Source organism: Periplaneta americana, chromosome 11 (assembly GCF_040183065.1).
Source record: "Periplaneta americana isolate PAMFEO1 chromosome 11, P.americana_PAMFEO1_priV1, whole genome shotgun sequence".
Classification (NCBI taxonomy): Eukaryota; Metazoa; Arthropoda; class Insecta; order Blattodea; family Blattidae; genus Periplaneta; species Periplaneta americana.
Genome location: NC_091127.1, coordinates 162,288,777 through 162,309,376, shown reverse-complemented (window position 1 = coordinate 162,309,376; position 20,600 = coordinate 162,288,777). Strand labels below are relative to the sequence as shown.

Genomic DNA, 20,600 nt, shown 5'->3' with positions numbered 1-20,600 from the left:
AATTTTCACAATTTACGGGGAAGTTACGGGGCGATAAATTCGAAGCAATGAGAAGTGGACTATCATCTCAACAGAATATTTTCAAGAAACAGAGATCAGACAGTGAAGCAGCAACAGTGGCTAGTTTCGTATGAACTGGCGAAAAGGCAAAATCTTTTAGTAATGGTGAACTTATTAAATTGTGAATGATAATGCCGGCAAAGCAGATTTGTCCTGAGGAAGTACATTTATTTAAAAATATTAGTCTTTCAGTAATTTATCTCTTGAAGAGGTGGAGAAGTTCAAATATCTTGGAGCAACAGTAACAAATATAAATGATATTCGGGAGGAAATTAAACACAGAATAAATATGGGAAATGCCTGTTATTATTCGGTTGAGAAGCTTTTATCATCCAATCTGCTGTCAAAAAATCTGAATGTTAGAATTTATAAAACAGTTATATTACCGGTTGTTCTTTATGGTTGTGAAACTTGGACTCTCACTTTGAGAGAGGAACTTAGGTTAAGGGTGTTTGAGAATAAGGTGCTTAGGAAAATATTTGGGGCTAAGAGGGATGAAGTTACAGGAGAATGGAGAAAGTTACACAACACAGAACTGCACGCATTGTATTCTTCACCTGACATAATTAGGAACATTAAATCCAGACGTTTGAGATGGGCAGGGCATGTAGCACGTATGGCCGAATCCAGAAATGCATATAGAGTGTTAGTTGGGAGGCCGAGACGTAGATGGGAGGATAATATTAAAATGGATTTGAGGGAAGTGGGATATGATGATAGAGAATGGATTAATCTTGCTCAGGATAGGGACCAATGGCGGGCTTATGTGAGGGCGGCAATGAACCTCCGGGTTCCTTAAAAGCCAGTAAGTAAGTAAGTAGGCTAAGTAAGTAAGTAAGTAAGTAATTCTTTCAGTACATACAGTTGCTCGCAGAGTGGAAGATATTGCCAAAAACATAACTTGCCAGTTGAATGAAAAAAGAAAGCAGTTTGAACGTGTAGGTTTTAGCTCAATAAAGCACAAAGGTTGAATACAAACGTTACTTATGAGCTTTGTTTATTAGACTTAATTTAAACTTATTTGATTTGGCCCGCGATTATTTCTCGGATGGTTAATGTGGCCCTCGCTATGAAAAGTTTGGCAAGCCCTGGTCTACACCTCAAGGTTACGTATAATTAAATGGACATTTAACCTTCACTTCAGCAGTCAACAGACGAGTAGTGCTAAGTGGGGGCTTAATTTAAGCTAACTGGTTTCCGTAACTTGTAGTCTAGACTACAGACACTTGATTGAATGCGTATAAAGATGTTCACTGAAGGAGCAGGTTTCTTTTTTTTATATGCAGTAAAAAACCACAATATATTATTAGCAAACCATTCATGGAGCATTTCGTATTTTTGTACGCTATAAAACAATAGATAGACCTAATAATTAATTATGAGACAAGTTCGTAAAGGTTCTCTTTTTGGCATCGTTCCAAAAACTTTACACTCATGCCAAAAAGATAACTTTACAAATGTGTGTGATACAATGTTTTCTTCCTGCGATAGCACAAATTTATATTAAATAAATATTCCAAGTTGCAGAGATTATAAGATCACGATGTCATGGCCGTCTAAACTCAGAACCGTTAAGAAGTAAGTATCCATTGAATGGTAGCCTGTTTTTATTCATATTCACGATTTCATGGCCGTCCAAACCGATCATATTTTTAACAAAGCGGTTAGAAACAGTTGAATGATAAATCTTGTTACAATGAGTATACTACATGTAACATCAGAATAATGAGGGCTAAAATATAGATATGAATGTTACATAAAATTTGTTATTTGTGTCATGTGTAATGTTTTAGTAATGAAAGATCCATGCAATGCATTAATTTCTTACTGAAGTTTGTATATTGAATATTAAATTTTCTTTGGCAGTGCGTAAAATGAATAGCTGTGCCTAAAGTGATTACTTACTTTTTTTTTACACCGATAGTGTTTCAAAGGCTCAATTTAGGCACTGATAACAGCTGGTAAAATGCAACTTTACTCACTATCGTATAATATATATATGTATATATATATATATATATATATATATATATATATATATATATATATATATTCCATTCTTCGGTACACATAAAGAATGTTAAACTTCAATCAAATATATCCGTCATTATGTATTCTAAAAGTGTAGGCCTATTAGTGAGTTATGAAATAATACATATCTATGTTTTTTGTTAACGGTTGCTAGGTTTCTATATTTAACACAATTACAACTTATGTTCTTTAGATCCAAGTGTTGCATCTCTGTAATTCTTCATATTGCAGCCTATGTTGATTTATCTAGAGAAAATCAAAACTCGAGTGGGATTTAATTGACTATTACACGATTAGAAGAAAGTATATAAAGATTAGAAGTAACGAAGTACTCCAGTACAATAAAATATTAATTGACTTACGAAAATACAACTGTCTTCAATTAATGTATTATTCTACCATCTCAACATTACAAATATTACGCTAGATGCATGCTAGATGGCAGTAGTGAGCAATGCCTTCTCGTCGAGAAGTTCTCGATCTATTATACACGATGGCAATGTTACTAGTCAAGAAGGCTTTGTTGATTCAGTTTCATTTTTATTAAAATGCAACATTCCACTTCAATTATCCGAATCCCAGTAATCAACGTCACTTGACAGATGATTTTCAATAAATCTTAATATTAAACAATCTCTGATACGTGACTATCCATAATATCATATAGCAGAAGCTATAACATAACCTAACTAATATACACAAGTGTTAGAAAAGTTTTAATTAACGACGATGACATAAAAAATGAACATGAATAATTTTAAAAGGAATAATTATTGAATGTGCAATTTTCAAATTTGAATTTGGTTGGTGGTTCAATTGATGTTATATTGGACGTGTGCGTAATAGAAGTGGAACTCGTTGATTTAGGCCTACATGGTGTATTCAACTTATTCAGGATTTCCGAATGGTGCTCTTCATTTATTTGTAAATCGGATTTCAGAAGATGCATAGGTATGATCAATGATTTTTATTAATTCTTGTTCTTGAATGCCAATGCGAGTCATATTTGAAACTGCTGTGCATCGACTGGAGTGGTTTGTAATTATATATATAATATATATATATGTGTATATATATATATGTATATATATATATATATATATATATATATATATATATTTGACGTCCAGACCAGCGCAGTTTCAAATGTTGGCAAACAAAGAAACAAATGCTAGGGACGCGATAAAATTGAACAAATGCTAGGGACGCGATAAAATTAAACAAATGCTAGGGACGCGATAAAATTGTGCGATAAGCAGCCATGATTGGTTGAAATACGTTCTTTCGTACCGTTTTATTGGTCAAAAGTAGTATGACGTAGTAAGAGTGTAATAGTCAACATAATACAAATAATAACTTCAACATATGACTGTGAATCTTTTTGGGTATCACTCTGTTTAATAAAGGTAATATTATTCAAGACGCTTCTGATGTACAGATGGATCTATTATGTAAGTAACTCTCAAATGCTCACCTCTGCTGGATTCCGACAGCACATGGTGGTGCACACTAGCGCCGCCCGCACTCTCACCAAATATCGTCACACTGTTAGGATTCCCGCCAAAAGCTGCGATATTATCTCTCACCCAGCGCAGTGCTGCCAACTGATCTTTGAGGCCATTGTTACCAGGACACACTTCATCTCCAGTGCTCAGAAATCCTACATAAACAAAATCATTCGAGTATTTAATACGGCCAAACATAGTTCAGTAACAGAATGAATATTTAACTAAGTAAAAACTTACATTTTTTACTGAAATATAATCAGTTCCTTTACAGTTCTTCAAACCCATAACCTGACCAATAATGAAAGTAACACAAAAATGCGTGTCATGTTTGGTATTCAAGTGTGTGTTGGTGTGTGTATGTATGTTACAGTTGGTATATTTTAATAATAATAATGATGATGATAATAATAATAATAATAATAATAATAATAATAATAATAATTTATTGCTAGTCATATTTTCTCCCTAAATAATAATAATTCTTTAATTTATATTTTAAAATAAGGAGCATTAACAATTGAATGTTCGGTAATTTAACTATCTTGTTATAGAGCCTTGGACCGAAGTTGCTACTATGGTTATAAGCTACAGTTGTGGTACATTTAGGTCCTGTTAAGCATATGTTGTCTGGTTTTTTATTTTTATATTTATGTGAATATAAATTAAATACATTTCGGTTTTTATGTATGAAATTCAATACGACATTGTTATAAATTTTATAGATATTAAATACTTTAAATTCAGAATACAACAGTTCTGAGGGATAATCAAGAGGTTTATTAAGACATTTTTATTATTCTTCTCTGTAGCAGAGTTATTGGCATGATGGATGTACTAAAAGCACAACCCATAACAATAAGGATTCTCCGTCTTACCTGCTGAAGAGATTAAGGCTTCAAACAAAATTGCAACGAAAACTATAAATAATTCCGTATTTAAACATATTAAGCTCTCTTAGCAAAATATTTTACCCGTAGATAATAATTGACCTTTTGATCTGTCAGTTTATTATACGTAAAAAAAGAAATAATTTGTTTTGTTTCTAACTTATTTTCCATCATGTTTTCATTATTTTTAAATTATTATGTTACTAATATTTTACTAAGAGTAATTTCATATTTCTTGGATTTCAATAACTGAAAATTTGAGTTGCAGATAATGAATATGAACAAAAGTCATGTAATGATTAAGGACACGTATACACACAGACTTAATCAAAGTAGTCAGATATCAGATAATGAAGCAGGTCTACATATTTCAAGCAATGGAAAAAATGGAAAAAATTTGGATGGTAAATTAGCAAGGATCCATATAAGCCAGGACTGGGCACATCACGTGATTCTGAGAAATGAGCGCTGTGTGCTTTAAAGAGCGGGTCTTGCGAGCGCTGTGACGTAAGCATACTGTACGTCATTCAGTGTCGATGCAGTGGTGACTCTAGCGAACTTTGAAGACGGAGCTTCCGCTCATACACTAAAGCGTCCCGCTACTCCCAATGCTTTTAATGTATCATGGGAGGAGGAGTTCTTTTTGGTAGAGAGCAGTGGATTAGCAAAGTGTTTAATCTGGCATAAAACACTCCAACTGATTAAGAGGTTCAATATCCAACGACATTATTCTTTACAACATGCTACTGAATATGACAAATATGTTGGTAATGATCGTCATAAATTAATACAACTTAAAGAAAATGTTTCTCAGGTACATTATATTAGAGTATCTATTTGATATGTATAATACATTATAAGTTATTATACATTTAGTAATATATAATTTTAAATTAAACAAATATTATGATATATCATAGTATAGTATTTTACAGTTTATGATATATAATATGATATATATATGTATATATATATTACTAAATGTACTGTAATAACTTATAATGCAATATAAATATCGAATAGATACTCTAATATAATGCACCTGAGAAACATTTCCTTTAAGTTGTACTAATTTATGGTCATATATTATATTACATTATATTATATTATATTATATTATATTATATTATATTATATTATATTATATTATATTATATTATATTATATCACATCATATCATATCATATCATATCATATGATATGATATCATATCATACCATATATCATATCATATCATATCATATCATATCATATCATATCATATCATATCATATCATATATCATATCATATATCATATCATATCATATCATATATCATATCATATATCATATCATATCATATATCATATCATATATCATATCATATCATATCATATCATATATCATATCGTATCATATCATATATCATATATATCATACCATACCATATTATATTATATTATATTATATTATATTATATTATATTATATTATATTATATTATATTATGCATTAACAGGATGACAATAATGCACTTAGTGAATCGGTTATGAGAATTAGCTACAAAATTTGCCACGAAATTGCAAAGGAATTGAAAACATTCAGCGAAGGTGAATTCATCAAGCGATGTTTAATTATATTGGCAGATGAACTCTGTCCACAGCAAGTAGGGGAAGTGGAAGCCATATACCTGTCTCGTAGAACCGTGGTGAGGAGATTGCAGTATGTGCGAATGGGTTATGTAAATAAGCGTAATGATTTGTGTGTGTGCATAGAGCGAAGTTTACTCCATTAAATTAATAAGAGTGTTATAAATTCTGTACTGTAGAATGGATTGATGTAATATCCTTATAAACTATTATGTACTGACAGACTGAATGACTAGAACAACCGTGGCTCTTGTTACATTAATGCAGGGAAGGTAGCTGTAATGCGAGTCCGCCACTGCGTGAGCGTTCTGCTCCGGCTTGCCTTGCGGAGCGAGAGCAGCTCTGGCCGACTAAATGGAGCCGCTCTCATGCCCGGCCCTGATATAAGCGATACTCCGATGACTCCAGAATCTACTAACTGAGAAAAACTAACATCAGGATTCGAACTCTCAACTTTCTCTTCTACGTAAGGCTATCACCCCCCCCCACCCCCAGCTGCAGCGTTAGAATAGGAAACTTAGTGTAGTTCTCCAGTTATCGATAGCGTAAATATGAACATACCTAATGGTCCAAGACGATAATTTATAGTAACCAACACTATTTCTTTGTCCAAAAGATACTGTGGGCCGTACAGGTCACTACTGCCAGAACCTGCCACCCAGCCTCCACTGTGGATCCAGAACATGACAGGAAGTAATTCAGTAGCTTCTCCATCCGCTGGTAACTAAAAATATAAAGAATGTATCGTAATTTCTAGTATGAATTAAGCGAACACAAATAACAACTTGATTATGGTTAATTACGAGTTTATTCTATGTAGTCATCGCTTAAGACTTCCAGTCATTGTCCTGTGTTGTCTCAATCTAATAAAACTGAACAAGAATAATTTTGCTCCGACTTAAAACAATGTGTCCCTTATGGTTTGATGTGCGCTGAATCCGAAAATGCATCTCTGTTCTTCGTATCACGTAAGGTTTTTAAGATATACTATGATTTCAATTTTCGATAAGCGCTCCCCCAGGAAACATCTGGCGCGGGTTGGGGGCATAAACCAAAACAAAAGCTAATGTATTTTATGAGTTTATGACTTATTTACGGTTTATTATGGTTGTTGGCATGTTATTTTGTACTTCTAATAAATAAACAGATATTGGTCCCTTCTATTAAGTAAATTTCATAACAGTTCAAAGTGAGGTCTATGTAATGAACAAACAAGGTTGTGGTTTTCAGTATTTAAAGGAAAAGTTTACCAGTTTGAGTAAAGAAAAATTAAAAGAGGGCATTTTCATCGGTCCACAAATTCACAAAGTTATGGCTGACTCTTTGTTTAAGGAAAAGTTCCGTTACAGAAAGAATAGCATGGCGCGCTTTCAAAGACGTTTGCTCAAATTTCCTTGGAAATCCTAGGGCAGAGAACTATATATAACTTGTTGTGGAAATCATGTTAAGTGCATATGACAAAATGGAGTGTAATATGTCTCTCATAATACAATTCTTACATTCTAAATTAGATTTTTTTCCTCCTAACTTTGGAGCGGTAAACGACGAGCTTGGGGAAAGATTTCATCAAGAAATATCTAAAATGAAAATGCGATATAAAGGAAGATCATCATCCAGCATGCTTGCAGACTATTGTTGGTTCCTTGTAAAATACAGTCCCGGGTCTAGTTGTAAACAGAAGTCATCCAGAAAATTATTTTAAATGTAAGTTCAAATTCCGAGGTTTTTCTTATTATATGCATGAAATATTTTATTGTTGTTGTGTTTTAAACTACGTAACATCAGTTTTGTATCCAGTACATATTTTTCAAGTATTATGAGGAATTTTGAATCCCTTAAAAACAAATAAGTTTTGTCATAAAAAATGCAATTCATTTTCCCCGGAAAATGGTACGTGATGGGACAATTTGGATTTCAAATTGAGATTTAGGGCACACATATTAGTAATGTTCACCTATTTTTATTTCGGAGCAAGACAAAAAGTAAAAATTTGTTGTTCAGTGTAGTTTTTATAAAGATAATTTTATTATTCCTGAACCTATGATAGATTAGAATATTTATTCACTCTTACCCTTGGCGTATACACATTGAGGTACAGACAGTCTTCATCTCCCACTATTTCAGGTAATGAGGGCAACTCGGGGAATGGTTTCTGTATGCAATCCGGTCCTTCTTTCGTGGCCTTTAGGACGCCAGTCCACGACTCAGGAGGCTGGGGAGGCTGTGAATACGTGAAGAATATTTTACACCATGAAATAAAAATTCTGTATTATGAAGGAGATACAGAGGTTCTCATTATGTATTTTACAAATTTCACAAATATTGAAATCGTTGTAATGTAGTGTACCATGCTCCCTACTGTCTATAATTCATGGATTCGAACAGTAATTCACCAGACACAGGAAAATGAAATCATTTACTGTGTATCACGATAAAGTCCCATGTCCGCATTATACAGAGTGGAAGTGAAAAAACCTTGCAGATTGTGTACACGCAAATGAATAGAAAACCTATATTACATTTTGTGATTAAATTCACGGTTAATTAGAAAGTTAAATTTGAAGTTTTAGCAGTCCGACAACATCGTCGCTAATACACTCTAATCGAGAGACAGATGTAAGAGGTCAACGAACTCGGTGTATCTCCGTAGCCTATGTAAGTTGCTGTCTGCCGAGACGTTGCCACAAGCTCGCTTTGTGCAATACCTTGAATTTAGAGAGTTTTCAAATTAAATTTACACAAGAACCGTGGATGTTATTGAAACCGTGGATGTTGAGGGATAAATTATTCTGTATTAGATTTCCTATCGATATGGATAAAAATGACGATCCTACTCGCAATAGTTACCGAATAATGGTTGAGTGGAAGAGAAGGCCTTACGGCCTTAACTCTGCCAGCTAAAATAATTCATTAATAATAATAATAATAATAATAATAATAATAATAGTAATAATAATAATAATAATAAGACTTCGTTGAATTGCCACACGCAGCATGCAATCAGGTTGCCGATGTACGGTAGTATAGAGGAGGTGGGCGACCGCCCGTTCTCGTAGTACAAGCAGTTCATGTTAAGAGATTTTATTTTTTATTTTAGTAGGTTATTTTACGACGCTTTATCAACATCTTAGGTTATTTAGCGTCTGAATGAGATGAAGGTGATAATGCCGGTGAAATGAGTCCAGGGTCCAACACTGAAAGTTACCCAGTATTTGCACATATTGGGTTGAGGGAAAACCCCAGAAAAACCCTCAACCAGGTAAGTTGTCCCGACCGGGAATCGAACCCGGGCCACCTGGTTTCGCGGCTAGACGTGCTAACCGTTACTCCACAGGTGTGGACTGTTAAGAGTTGTGACCGGTCCAAATAGATAGAGCAGCTACAGCTAATGTATACCTATGTAAGCACTTGTTTTTGCATTACTGTGGTTGGAATAGTCAAAGCGTAACATTTGTTCAGTGCAGACAAGAATTCAATCAAACATACTACAATGAGAGTGTTGCTGTTCCAAACAATTGACTCTGGAATATCCTTACCCCCGCAGCCAGTGTTGACCCGTTGGAAAACGTGGTTGGATGCTGTTAATTATTATGCAGAATATTACGGCAAAATAATGGAGGTAATTGATGCATTGGATAGCACAGACTGTTCCGATGTTGCAGCTGTAAAATCATTGCCTTCTGAACAGCTATTGGAAGATATTCTGTTCATTGATTCCGATTTTAAAATAGTGTCCAAAAGCATCACCCTGTTAGAATCGTCTAAACTAAAACTCTCAGACGCCCTTAATATAGTGGATAAAGCATCACAAATCGTTATCCAAAATAACAATTCACTAATTTTAGAAAAAGTGAAATGTAAGTTGAGAAACATTATTGCTAAAAATTCTGCCTATTCACAACTTCGTGTCATAAATGATGTACTATCAGGTCACGACAAGACGTCTGAAGTTGGTGTACTAAAAAGTAGTGACTTTCCGTTCTTCAAATATGCACCTATTACATTTTACCAATATAAAAACTGTTTGAGTGACCATCGGAGGAGGTTCACTTTGCAGTCGCTCAAAATGTACGTAACTCTTCACTGCAATGCACATATTCAAGGATGATGTGAGTATCTTACATTAAATTTAATAGTTAATATATCTCACTACAAAATAATTGTGTATTTACATGTTTAGACATTTCCTACTTCAAAGATCATTCATTATATTTCTTGAATGCAGGATACAGGTTTTACTGTAACCGCAGTATACTGCTCAATGTTTACATCAGAGGCATATTCCATCCGTTGCACATCCCCTTCTCTTACAGTCTATACCGCGTGCGCAGTAAACCTTACGATTCTCGTGGCAATTCCACGAAGTCTATTAATAAGATATTGTTAAATATTTGTGGGGGGGGGGGGAGAAACATTTTTTTTTTTCAGAAAAAAAAAAGCCGTGAACTTTCCACCAATATGATATTATAGTTTTTTGTTACATACAACATGAGTTATTCGCTCTGGAAATCTGCAAAGCTGTTTCACTTCCATTCTGTATATAAGATGTAAAAAAATAGCGGGCACAACTTCAGGTACGGATTCCTCATATGAGCCGTTCAGAGAAGAAGTCAAAACTGGGTAATGAGATTTAAAGCAAAAATTCTATATATCTTGATTATACAACTTTTAACACTGTATCACTTCGGAATATGTATAAGAACTTTCTTGTGTTACATTCTAACGTACCTTGTTAACATGTTTCGACCTATTTATGGGTCATTTTTAGAACTGGTCGTTGCTGGTCTTGATGCATCTTGTTTTGTTTCCTGTGAGGGTGTGTTCGTGTGGTGTATAGTGGAGTCAAAGTGTGTGTATGTTCTGACACACCCCAATGAAATTCACAACACACAACTCAATTTCAGAACACACACACACTTTTTGACTCCACTATACACTACACGAACACGCCCTCACAGAGAACAAAATAGGCATCAAGACCAGCAACGACCAGTTCTGAAGATGATCCATAAATAAGTCGAAACATGTAAACAAGGTACTTTAGAATTTAACACAAGAAAGTCTTATCATATATATTCCGAAGTAAAAATTCTGTAAAATACAGCGCAAAGTAGCAATTAATATGTCCTTCGTGCTATCCATAGACTACTAACAGTTTCAATAAATTGAATATTAATTGCTATTTTGCGCTCTATTTTACAGAATGTTTATTTTAACCATCATTACCCAATTTTGACTTACATCACTTCTGCTCTCAACGGCTCATATGTAGAGAAGAAAAAATAGTAGTATGGGTTACAAGAGCGGTATGTTGAAGTTTTCATGTTCGAGGAAAAGTTTGAAAAAGCGAAACGTAGTTGAACTTTTTTAATTTCCGAGAATTGAAAGAAAACATACCGCTCGTGTATCGTACATTATTTTGTGCGAAGATCGTTTATTACATACCTGAAAGAGAAATTTCTAATTAGTTGCAATGAAATCTCCATCTTGGTTTCTGTTCAATGACGGAAAATTTACATAACAAAAATATCAATCTTCAACATTGTTGCTTTAAAATGTTTTCTGTGTTTACTATACTCCAGCAGGCCGTGATATACGTCTGTCTTTTTCTTCCCCCAGTCTATAAATGCGAACTTAAAACAAACGGTAAGGTTATATAATGAGTCTGGAATCTTGTTGATTTTTTTCACGGCTTCCTTAATGTTACTTGCATCACGAATGCAGTAACTTTAGTGGAGTTGTAGACTTTACTTAATTTTTGCAAATATTTAAAAACAATAATTAACAGTGCAATTTAGGTGAAATTGCAGTAGTAAGTTTCCAATTTATAATTATTACTATATTGAACGTCTCTAAAAATAATATGTTAAAAGCCTAAAGCAGTAAAATCAATATGTCACATAAGCGGTAAGAAGAGGGAAATTATGTGTGTTAGGTTGTGAATACTGAATGTGGAATTTTAGACTTTCCGCGGATTGGTTTTGTGCGGAAACCAAGCAAATACGCACGATCTCGCACAAAGGTTATACGAACATAGGTCCGGAAATGCCTGGTTGCCGCGCTATAGGGGTTACAAGGAGCATCATTGTGCACTACAAAACTTAGGTATTAGTTATTAATGTTTCAGTTTGTGTACATTTGTTTACATGAACTGTTCAAAATGTCCACCTCCTGCCTGAATGAAGGCCACAGTTCATCGCAGTGACGTCCGGACCTGTTCCACAATTCCTGGCGTAAGTCCAGTGGGTCGAGATTTGGTGAGCGTGGAGGTCAAGCAGTCGTTCACCTCGCTCTATCTATCGGCCAGGGAATGTTGCATCAAGACGTTTACGTACATCCAGACTGAAATGTGTGCAGTGTATAACCACAGTCTAGTATATATATACTATTTCCAACTAAAGATTGAAGTAGACGTAAACAAAACCGAAATGTATTACTCCGCAATAGCAAGCTAGCTACCAAAGCAGCCACCAGGGCGCATTATTTTCAGCAAGTGAGCACGCAGGGCAGCCACCATCTGATATATTGCGGACATTCCAACACATTCATTAAACTAACCCGTAAAATGCTCACAGAGGGTTAATATTTATTATTTCTCTACTGGATACAGTGGATTTTCTTTTTCTGTAGATTCGTGATTAAATGTTATTCTTTGAAGAGTGGAGAATTTCTTTAATTCTACAGAAATTTCTTTTAGGGTTGGCAACACTGAATCTCGCACTGTGTTATACCAGCTGTGCTGATGTGCTCTGTGAAGCTGCAAGTCACCTTGGGAGTTATTTAATGCCTATTACGCATGCGCGTTGCCATAATACACGTTACAATGATTTAACACGCAATGTCTGAAACTACTAATATAAACATGTTGTTTAAATCGTAAGAAAGTGTTCTTATAAGCATGTTTAATTTACTCGTATTCCATGTATATTATACATTTTATTATTTTAGAAGGAACTATTTTCATATGAGGAAGAAGATGACAAGCAAGAGCTTGGAGGCGTTGTGCGTCCAATAGCCAATCAGGAACCATTACTCCACGTGCATTTATTTACATTTACTTCAATCTTTAGCTGGAAAGAGAGTAGTCACGAAGCTTTAGTAATGAGGGTACTAGGAACAACTATTTCGCATTGTCTGTGATGAGGTGATAGTAGCGCTTCTAGTGGTTAGCAACTATCTATGGATGCAAATTCTCTACGTATTGAACTTCGTGATTGTATATACTAGACTGTGGTATAACCACTTATTTTCGCAGACTAAAAATCAGAAAGAAGAATTCTCACAATTGCATTTTCAACAAATCTCCTAGATTGGTCCGTGGTTTCGACTGATCGATGGAAAGTTACCTATGACGTCATTGACGACGTAAAGGCTCCGGCACGATTCGGAGTCATGTGATAATCACGGTCTAGTCATGGCCATCTTGACAATCGCCTAATATAAATACATGTTCAAAGTTCTAAAAAAAAAAAAACAAACAAACAAACAAAAAACAAAGGAATTGCTATATTAAACTCCTGTTAAACATGCATTTATATACGTAAGTTACTGCGTTATAAGATGGACATTATGATCGATAGATCGATAAATGGAGTCGTGTGGTATATAGCAGACATTTTGATATTTCTCACGTGGTCTTTTAATTTTTTGTGTTGTGTAAAATGTATAATCGTGGCTTTATTGCGAACGTTTTTGTAACCTATACGGTGGCCATATTGAAATAATGCAATATAATAGACATTTTCTTAAGAAATTATATGAAAAAAACCACAGGCTTTTTATTTTTATTTTTTTTTTTTTCATGTATGGTTCCTTTATTATGTTGTGGTATATGATTTGTGAAAGTTTTGTTCGTGCAGTAAATATTTGGGGGTTTAGAGATTACGCCTCCTAAAATACTCCAAATTGGTTTATTATACTATATCCTGTGAATTGCATAACATTTCTTACGAAAATGATGACTATATTACATTATCCAATATGACTGGCGTAAAGGTTACAAATAGGTTCGTGGAGTTATCAATGATTTCTAGACGCTTCCAACATCGATTCTTTAAAATTAACGGAAACCCAAATATTAATAGTGTGTCACCAGCGTATAGTAACTAAGTACGGACACTTCGCGTCGGTACCTTTGATGTAGCCGGACTGATTTCAATGACCTTCAAGCCAGCTAGAGCGTGAGATTCTGCTTTCTCCCTAGAGTTGGCGCTGACATCACACCAGCTAGCAGTCGACACAGCGGAAATATAACATATAATTAATACATCTAAGTACGTTATGTACTCAAATAAAATAAATTGGATCGATGAAATAACAAATACGTCATTAACTGTAATGTCTAGACTCTAGAGTGCCTTTATAATGAGAGTTGAGACGTTGACCCCAACAACAATTAAAATATGTAATGATTTGATAGCACTGAAAATGGAAAAACTCTTATGAGAAGTAAAACCATATACCTATATTGTATTATATACAAATATTAAAAGAATTTGATACATAATTTTATAATGTATTATATTATTTTATAATATAATTTATTACATCTGAAATATAAAATATTATTATTACAACTAGTTTGTCACTGAGAAATAAGGAAAAGCTGTTAACTTGAATTTATTTGAAGCAAAGCAAATTTATTTGGATTATGCAATAAGGTAGGCGATGTTTGGATCCTGTGTCTCAACTCTATACTCAATTATTATCTTAGCGTAATCTCGATTACACTAACCTCTAGCGCTTGAAAGTGGAACTAAACGCCGGCGCACAGAGAAACAAAACACAGGAAAATTCGCTCAGTGTCCATTCTTTGTAATCCCTATTCGCTGGTGTCACTGTTTTCCTTATATCATCTAAATCGACAGCATTACCTTTTATGAACCTTTTGCGAAGTCTTGACTCGGAAGGAAGTTTTGTACCTATGTGTTTGTGTTTGTTTTTTTTTTCTATGAACTACTCGAAAAAGAGTTGTCTATTGTACGGAATGGAATATTGGCCTATGTGACTTTGAAGTGGATGGATTTTTTCCTCTTTCTGCTGCTCCAACAATGCTACATGTTTACGATGCTTTTTAGTGTTATAATGTTCTTCAGTGAATCTTCGTTTCCTCCCCCTACATTGTGTTTGGCACAACTTACAAAACAGATAGGTACTCCCCATTGCAGGGAAATTATCTAATTCCAAAATCCTCAACCAACGCATTTACCTGTAATTGAAAATATATAATTTCAAAATTTATAAATCTCATTCGATTAAAATATATGATGTATATCCGAATTCCTCACAAAAAGTATTAGCATTAATTCCATGAAAATATTTGGATTCAACTTAACGACTAATTACTCATCGGTTTTTTGTGATCAGGTCATAGGCACTGCTGGATTAAGTCCTGGTTGTGTATGAACTAACGGTCTTACTAATAAAACTCTTATATAGACGATTAACTGTCTTATACTTAAACAATGAACAGCTCGTTCATAAACCGTGTGTAAATTCCTTATTAATAATCACTACATAAGTCATGTATAACAGTAGACCTACAACTGCTACACAGTTATATCACAGTTTCGTCATTCCTAATTTACGAAAGGTAATAGAATATCTGAGGTTCCCTATTGCATCCGATAGGGCGCACTAGTGTGCCGCACTAAGTATCCATAGTACAACTGGGTCTGATCGATTACCACGCTATGTTTTGGTCAAAGGGTACAGCTCAACAATATAATTCTAATTATTCTATGCTCTTTTGTTTGTTCTGTGGTTACAAGGCAACCATCATCGTAAAATGACAACCGATATGAACAGCTGTTAGAGGGGCGGCCATTTTTTCTCTAGAGGGTGATTCACGAGGAAAGGTAAAAAGTTTGGGATGTGAATACTGAAGTCATTCTGAATCAAAAAGTTCATATGAATATAGGTCCGTTTTCGAACGGTTCCGGAGATATGGCTCTTTGATTTCCCAAAAACTTCTGAGATTCCATTGTACTAACTCGCAATTAGAGACAGATAACGGACAAATTTAAAGTTTATATTCACGTATGCATACATACCTAATATTCTAGACGTCGGGGTCGATGTTTTCGCACATTTTCAAAGGCACCTCCTCTGCTTCAATGCACTGTTGCGCTCGGGCGTGAATCGCGCTCATCGCTCGGGACAGTTGCACGTGACTGTCTTTATGCCGCATCCAAAATACAGTTGATTAGCGCCTCTCTCGTTTCCCCGTTCCTTTGATGTACCAAGTCTTTCATCCAACCCCATAGACAGTAAATACTCTTCGATATGGTACCCTTCTGTTCGGAAAGCGTCGTTCATATTCAGCGACGGCACGCAAGGAACTTCCATTGCACAAACCATAAACATACACAATATCGGCGTATTCTGTAGTCGAAAATTTATAAGGCATCTTGAAAAACACAACTTAACACTTTCGACAACTGTACCTGTATAACTACTGTACTGTAGGTAGCTGACTGGACTACTGTGAACTGATTTTGTTGTGACATTTGTAATGCCCCACCACCAGGTTTGTTTCTCTTATCTACATCGTTCACAATGCAGATTCCAATGTTACGTCATTCATTGCGATCTTGACCTTGTCTCATGTCAACAGCATATGGTAACATCTGATTCACATTGGGGCGAGACGTTTTAGCAAAATAATGCATCAAGCTCCGCCATCGGTCGAAAACGTACCTATGTTCATATGAACTTTTTTACTCAAAATGGCCTAAGATATCGTATCCTAAATTTTTTACCAGTCGACCTGGTTGGCGAGTTGGTATAGCGCTGGCTTAAATGCGACAGACTCAAGACAGTAGATTTACTGGCATGTAAAAGAACTCCTGCGGACAAAATTCCGGCACATCCGGCGACGCTGATATAACCTCTGCAGTTGCGAGCGTCGTTAAATAAAACATAACATTAACATTAAATTTTTTACCTTTCCTCATGAATCACCCTGTATATACAACATTTAAACAATGGGTTTCGTGTATGTAACTACTGCAAAGCAATTCCCATGTATAGTTACAGGCTGTTTATCCATCCTTTATGCATGATTTATTAGTAGTCTAACGTTTGATGTACCCATTATGCACACGTCTCGTATAAAAACCATACACGATTTATTACTATGACCGTAAATGTAAAATAACGTGAAGTTTGAGACATTCCGACACGATCAGAGTTACGTCCTGTTGCCGGAATGTTTTCATTAGCCTTTTCAGGCAGTGACCACTTTAACTCAGGCTCACTGCGTGAGTTCCTTTACTCTAAGCCAGCCACGGCGAAAATGCGACTCACGAGCACATTGTGGCTCGCAGTGCTTTTCTCTCGCTTCCTACCTACAACCCCCACCCTCTTACTCACTGGAGTCAAACTCCGTTCTATTTGTATTTGTCTCTGACCTGCGAGTGGCGTATCGTCGCAATGTGTCTCTCGAAACCATGTACCTCTATAAAAAACGAAAGTTTCAAGTAGGATGGGAGGATGCATTCTTTTGCTTACAATATGATGAAAATATTAAATGTATGATTTGTTCACAAATATTACTAGGAAAACGGTTGTATAACATAAAACGGCATTATAAGTTACTACATGTTACTGATGAAACATTAAAAGGTTAAGTGTTATTATTATTATTATTATTATTATTATTATTATTATTATCATTATCATCTCTGTACGTCGATTCTTTTACAGCGGATGTACGAATAATGCGGTTAGATTTTCAATTTAAACTCACAGATTTACAATGTGACGTTAAATGAAAGCTAGATGTAAGGACTTGACAAATGTTGAACTTTTCAAATCTTTGGAAAAAAATAAATATTTGAAGCTTCGTTCTTTCGCTTGCTCTGTTGAAGCCATGTTCGCTGTAACTTACGTTTGTGAAAAATTATTTTCAACAATGAAAATAGTAAAAACCAAATTTAGATCACGACTGACAGACAAATACCTTCGTGATCAACTACGACTTGCAGTAAGTGACATAATTCCTGATTTTGAAACTTTGTCGCAGAGACATTCTGAAGACAGTTAATTTTAGGTTGTGATAATGTGTGCTATGTTTTCTTGTTCATTTCTTTCTTCGCTACTCGTCCTAAACATTAACTTCCCCTTCTGTTGTCCGCCTCCCTCCATAGGTGCTATGCACGTTGCAGCTTACACAGTGGCTCGGCGCACCATGGCCTTTTCACCACGGCTGCTCTACGCCTTTTTTTATTTTATTAGGTTATTTTACGACGCTTTATCAACAGATTAGGTTATTTAGCGTCTGAATGAGATGAAGGTGATAATGCCGGTGAAATGAGTCCGGGGCCCAACACCGAAAGTTACCCAGCATTTGCTCATATTGGGTTGAGGGAAAACCGCGGAAAGAACCTCAACCAGGCAACTTGCCCCGACCGGGAATCGAACCCGGGCCACCTGGTTCTACGCCTTTTTCCTGAGTCAAGCGCAGGGGAAGAGAAGATCGAAATTTCAGAGCTTTAATTGTAACAAAATGTGGTGCACATACCTGAAATCTTAGCTCTCCTACTGGTGGTTTTGCATAAGGAATTCCTTGGAAAGAGAATATTTCACGACCTTTTCTCGACAGCAAGCGATGTCCTTGTAAGCGTCCGTGCGGCAGATCTACGTAGTCTGCCCAGACCGCAGCCAGGAAACAAACACAAACCAACCGCAATGTGAGCATTGCCACAGACTGATGACTGCTTTCCTCAGGAGATCGCCAGGAACGAACTGCAAATATTTGGCGGCCTTGTCTGCGACTTGATCAGTGTAGCCAATTCGTCAACATGAAAAGTAGCTAACTAGCAGATGCAAGATAGCTCAAAGCAGTTAAGATTGCAAACTAAAATAGCTAAAAATTTTAGCTGAATGAACTCTGCAAATCACTGAAAAATACTGCCTCTTCATCTTGGTGTCTATCACTTTAAGCACGCTTGGAGAAGTTTAGGCTATATGAAAAGCAGTTGTTATTGGCTCTATTTAGACCAAACCGTAACTACAAGCAAAATGACATTTAATATTTGTAACATAATTTTGTTTCTTCATTTTGACTTCACAAAATGAACCTCATTAAAAACACGCTCTTCATCAGCATTGAATATGACAGCCGTAATATTGAAAATGTTAATGACACAAGTTCTTCATAGTGATTTTCTCCTCTAGCCTATTTTTATAATATACTTACTTACTTACTGGGTTTTAAGGAACCCGGAGGTTCATTGCCGCCCTCACATAAGCTTGCCATTGGTCCCTATCCTGAGCAAGATTAATCCAGTCTCTATAATCATATCCCACCTCCCTCAAATCCATTTTAATACTATCTTCCCATCTACGTCTCGGCCTCCCTAAAGGTCTTTTTCTCTCCGGCCTCCCAACTAACACTCTATATGCATTTCTGGATTCGCCCATACGTGCTACATGCCCTTCCTAACTCAAACGTCTGGATTTAATGTTCCTAATTACGTCAGGTGAAGAATACAATGCGTGCAGTTCTGTGTTGTGTAACTTTCTCCATTCTCCTGTAACTTCATCCCTCTTAGCCCCAAATATTTCCCTAAGCACCTTATTCTCAAACTCCCTTAACCTATGTTCCTCTCTCAAAGTGAGAGTCCAAGTTTCACAACCATAAAGAACAACCAGTAATATAACTGTTTTATAAATTCTAACTTTCAGATTTTTTGACAGAAAGACTGGACGGTAAAAGCTTCTCAACCGAATAATAACAGGCATTTCCCATATTTATTCTGTGTTTAATTTCCTCTCGAGTATCATTTATATTTGTCACTGTTACTCCAAGATATTTGAACTTCTCCACCTCTTCAAAAGATAAATTTCCAATTTCTATATTTCCATTTCGTAGGCCTACAATATTCTCGTCACGAGACATAAACATATACCGGTACTTTGTTTTTTCGGGATTTACTTCCAAACCTATCTCTTTACTTGCTTCCAGTAAAATTCCCGTGTTTTCTCTAATCGTCTGTGGATTGTCTCCTAACATATTCACGTCATCCGTCATCCGCATAGACAAGCAGCTGATGTAACCCGTTCAATTTCAAACCCTCTCTGTTATCCTGGACATTCCTAATGGCATATTCTAGAGCAAAGTTAAAAAGTAAAGGTGACAGTGCATCTCCTTGCTTTAACCCACAGTGAATTGGAAACGCATCTGACAGAAACTGACCTGTACGAACTCTGTTGTACGTTTCACTGAGACACATTTTAATTAATCGAACTAGTTTCTTGGAAATACCAAATTCAATAGGAATATCATATAAAACTACTCTCTTAACAGAGTCTTTATAATATAGAAATGTGAAAGGACTTAAGTGTACAATACAGGAGCGGGCGTACGATGATTGTTAGACGTCGTCAACTGTTTACATGTTAGGGCGTATGCCAATTTGGGATTACTCTTACATCTCTTAGGCAGTAATGTTAAACCGATACTTGTAGGTATCTATGTTTGTT

At 35.5% G+C, this 20,600-nt stretch overlaps 1 protein-coding gene across 2 annotated transcripts in view; it reads right to left on the bottom strand.

The window, feature by feature from the left end:
* LOC138709533 (esterase E4-like) overlaps positions 1-18,869 on the bottom strand; it is a 124,527-nt gene extending 105,658 nt beyond the window's left edge. The window contains exons 1-4 of one of the 2 annotated variants that reach the window (XM_069840360.1): positions 18,637-18,863; positions 8,185-8,334; positions 6,675-6,837; positions 3,566-3,751 (exon numbers count right to left, since the gene is read on the bottom strand). In XM_069840360.1, the coding sequence (XP_069696461.1) occupies positions 3,566-3,751; positions 6,675-6,837; positions 8,185-8,334; positions 18,637-18,813 (676 nt within the window). In that variant the 5' untranslated portion in view covers positions 18,814-18,863. Of the gene's footprint in view, positions 1-3,565; positions 3,752-6,674; positions 6,838-8,184; positions 8,335-18,636 lie in introns of both variants that reach the window. The other variant, XM_069840362.1, reaches the window with a different exon arrangement.
* Between the last annotated feature and the right edge of the window lie 1,731 nt (positions 18,870-20,600).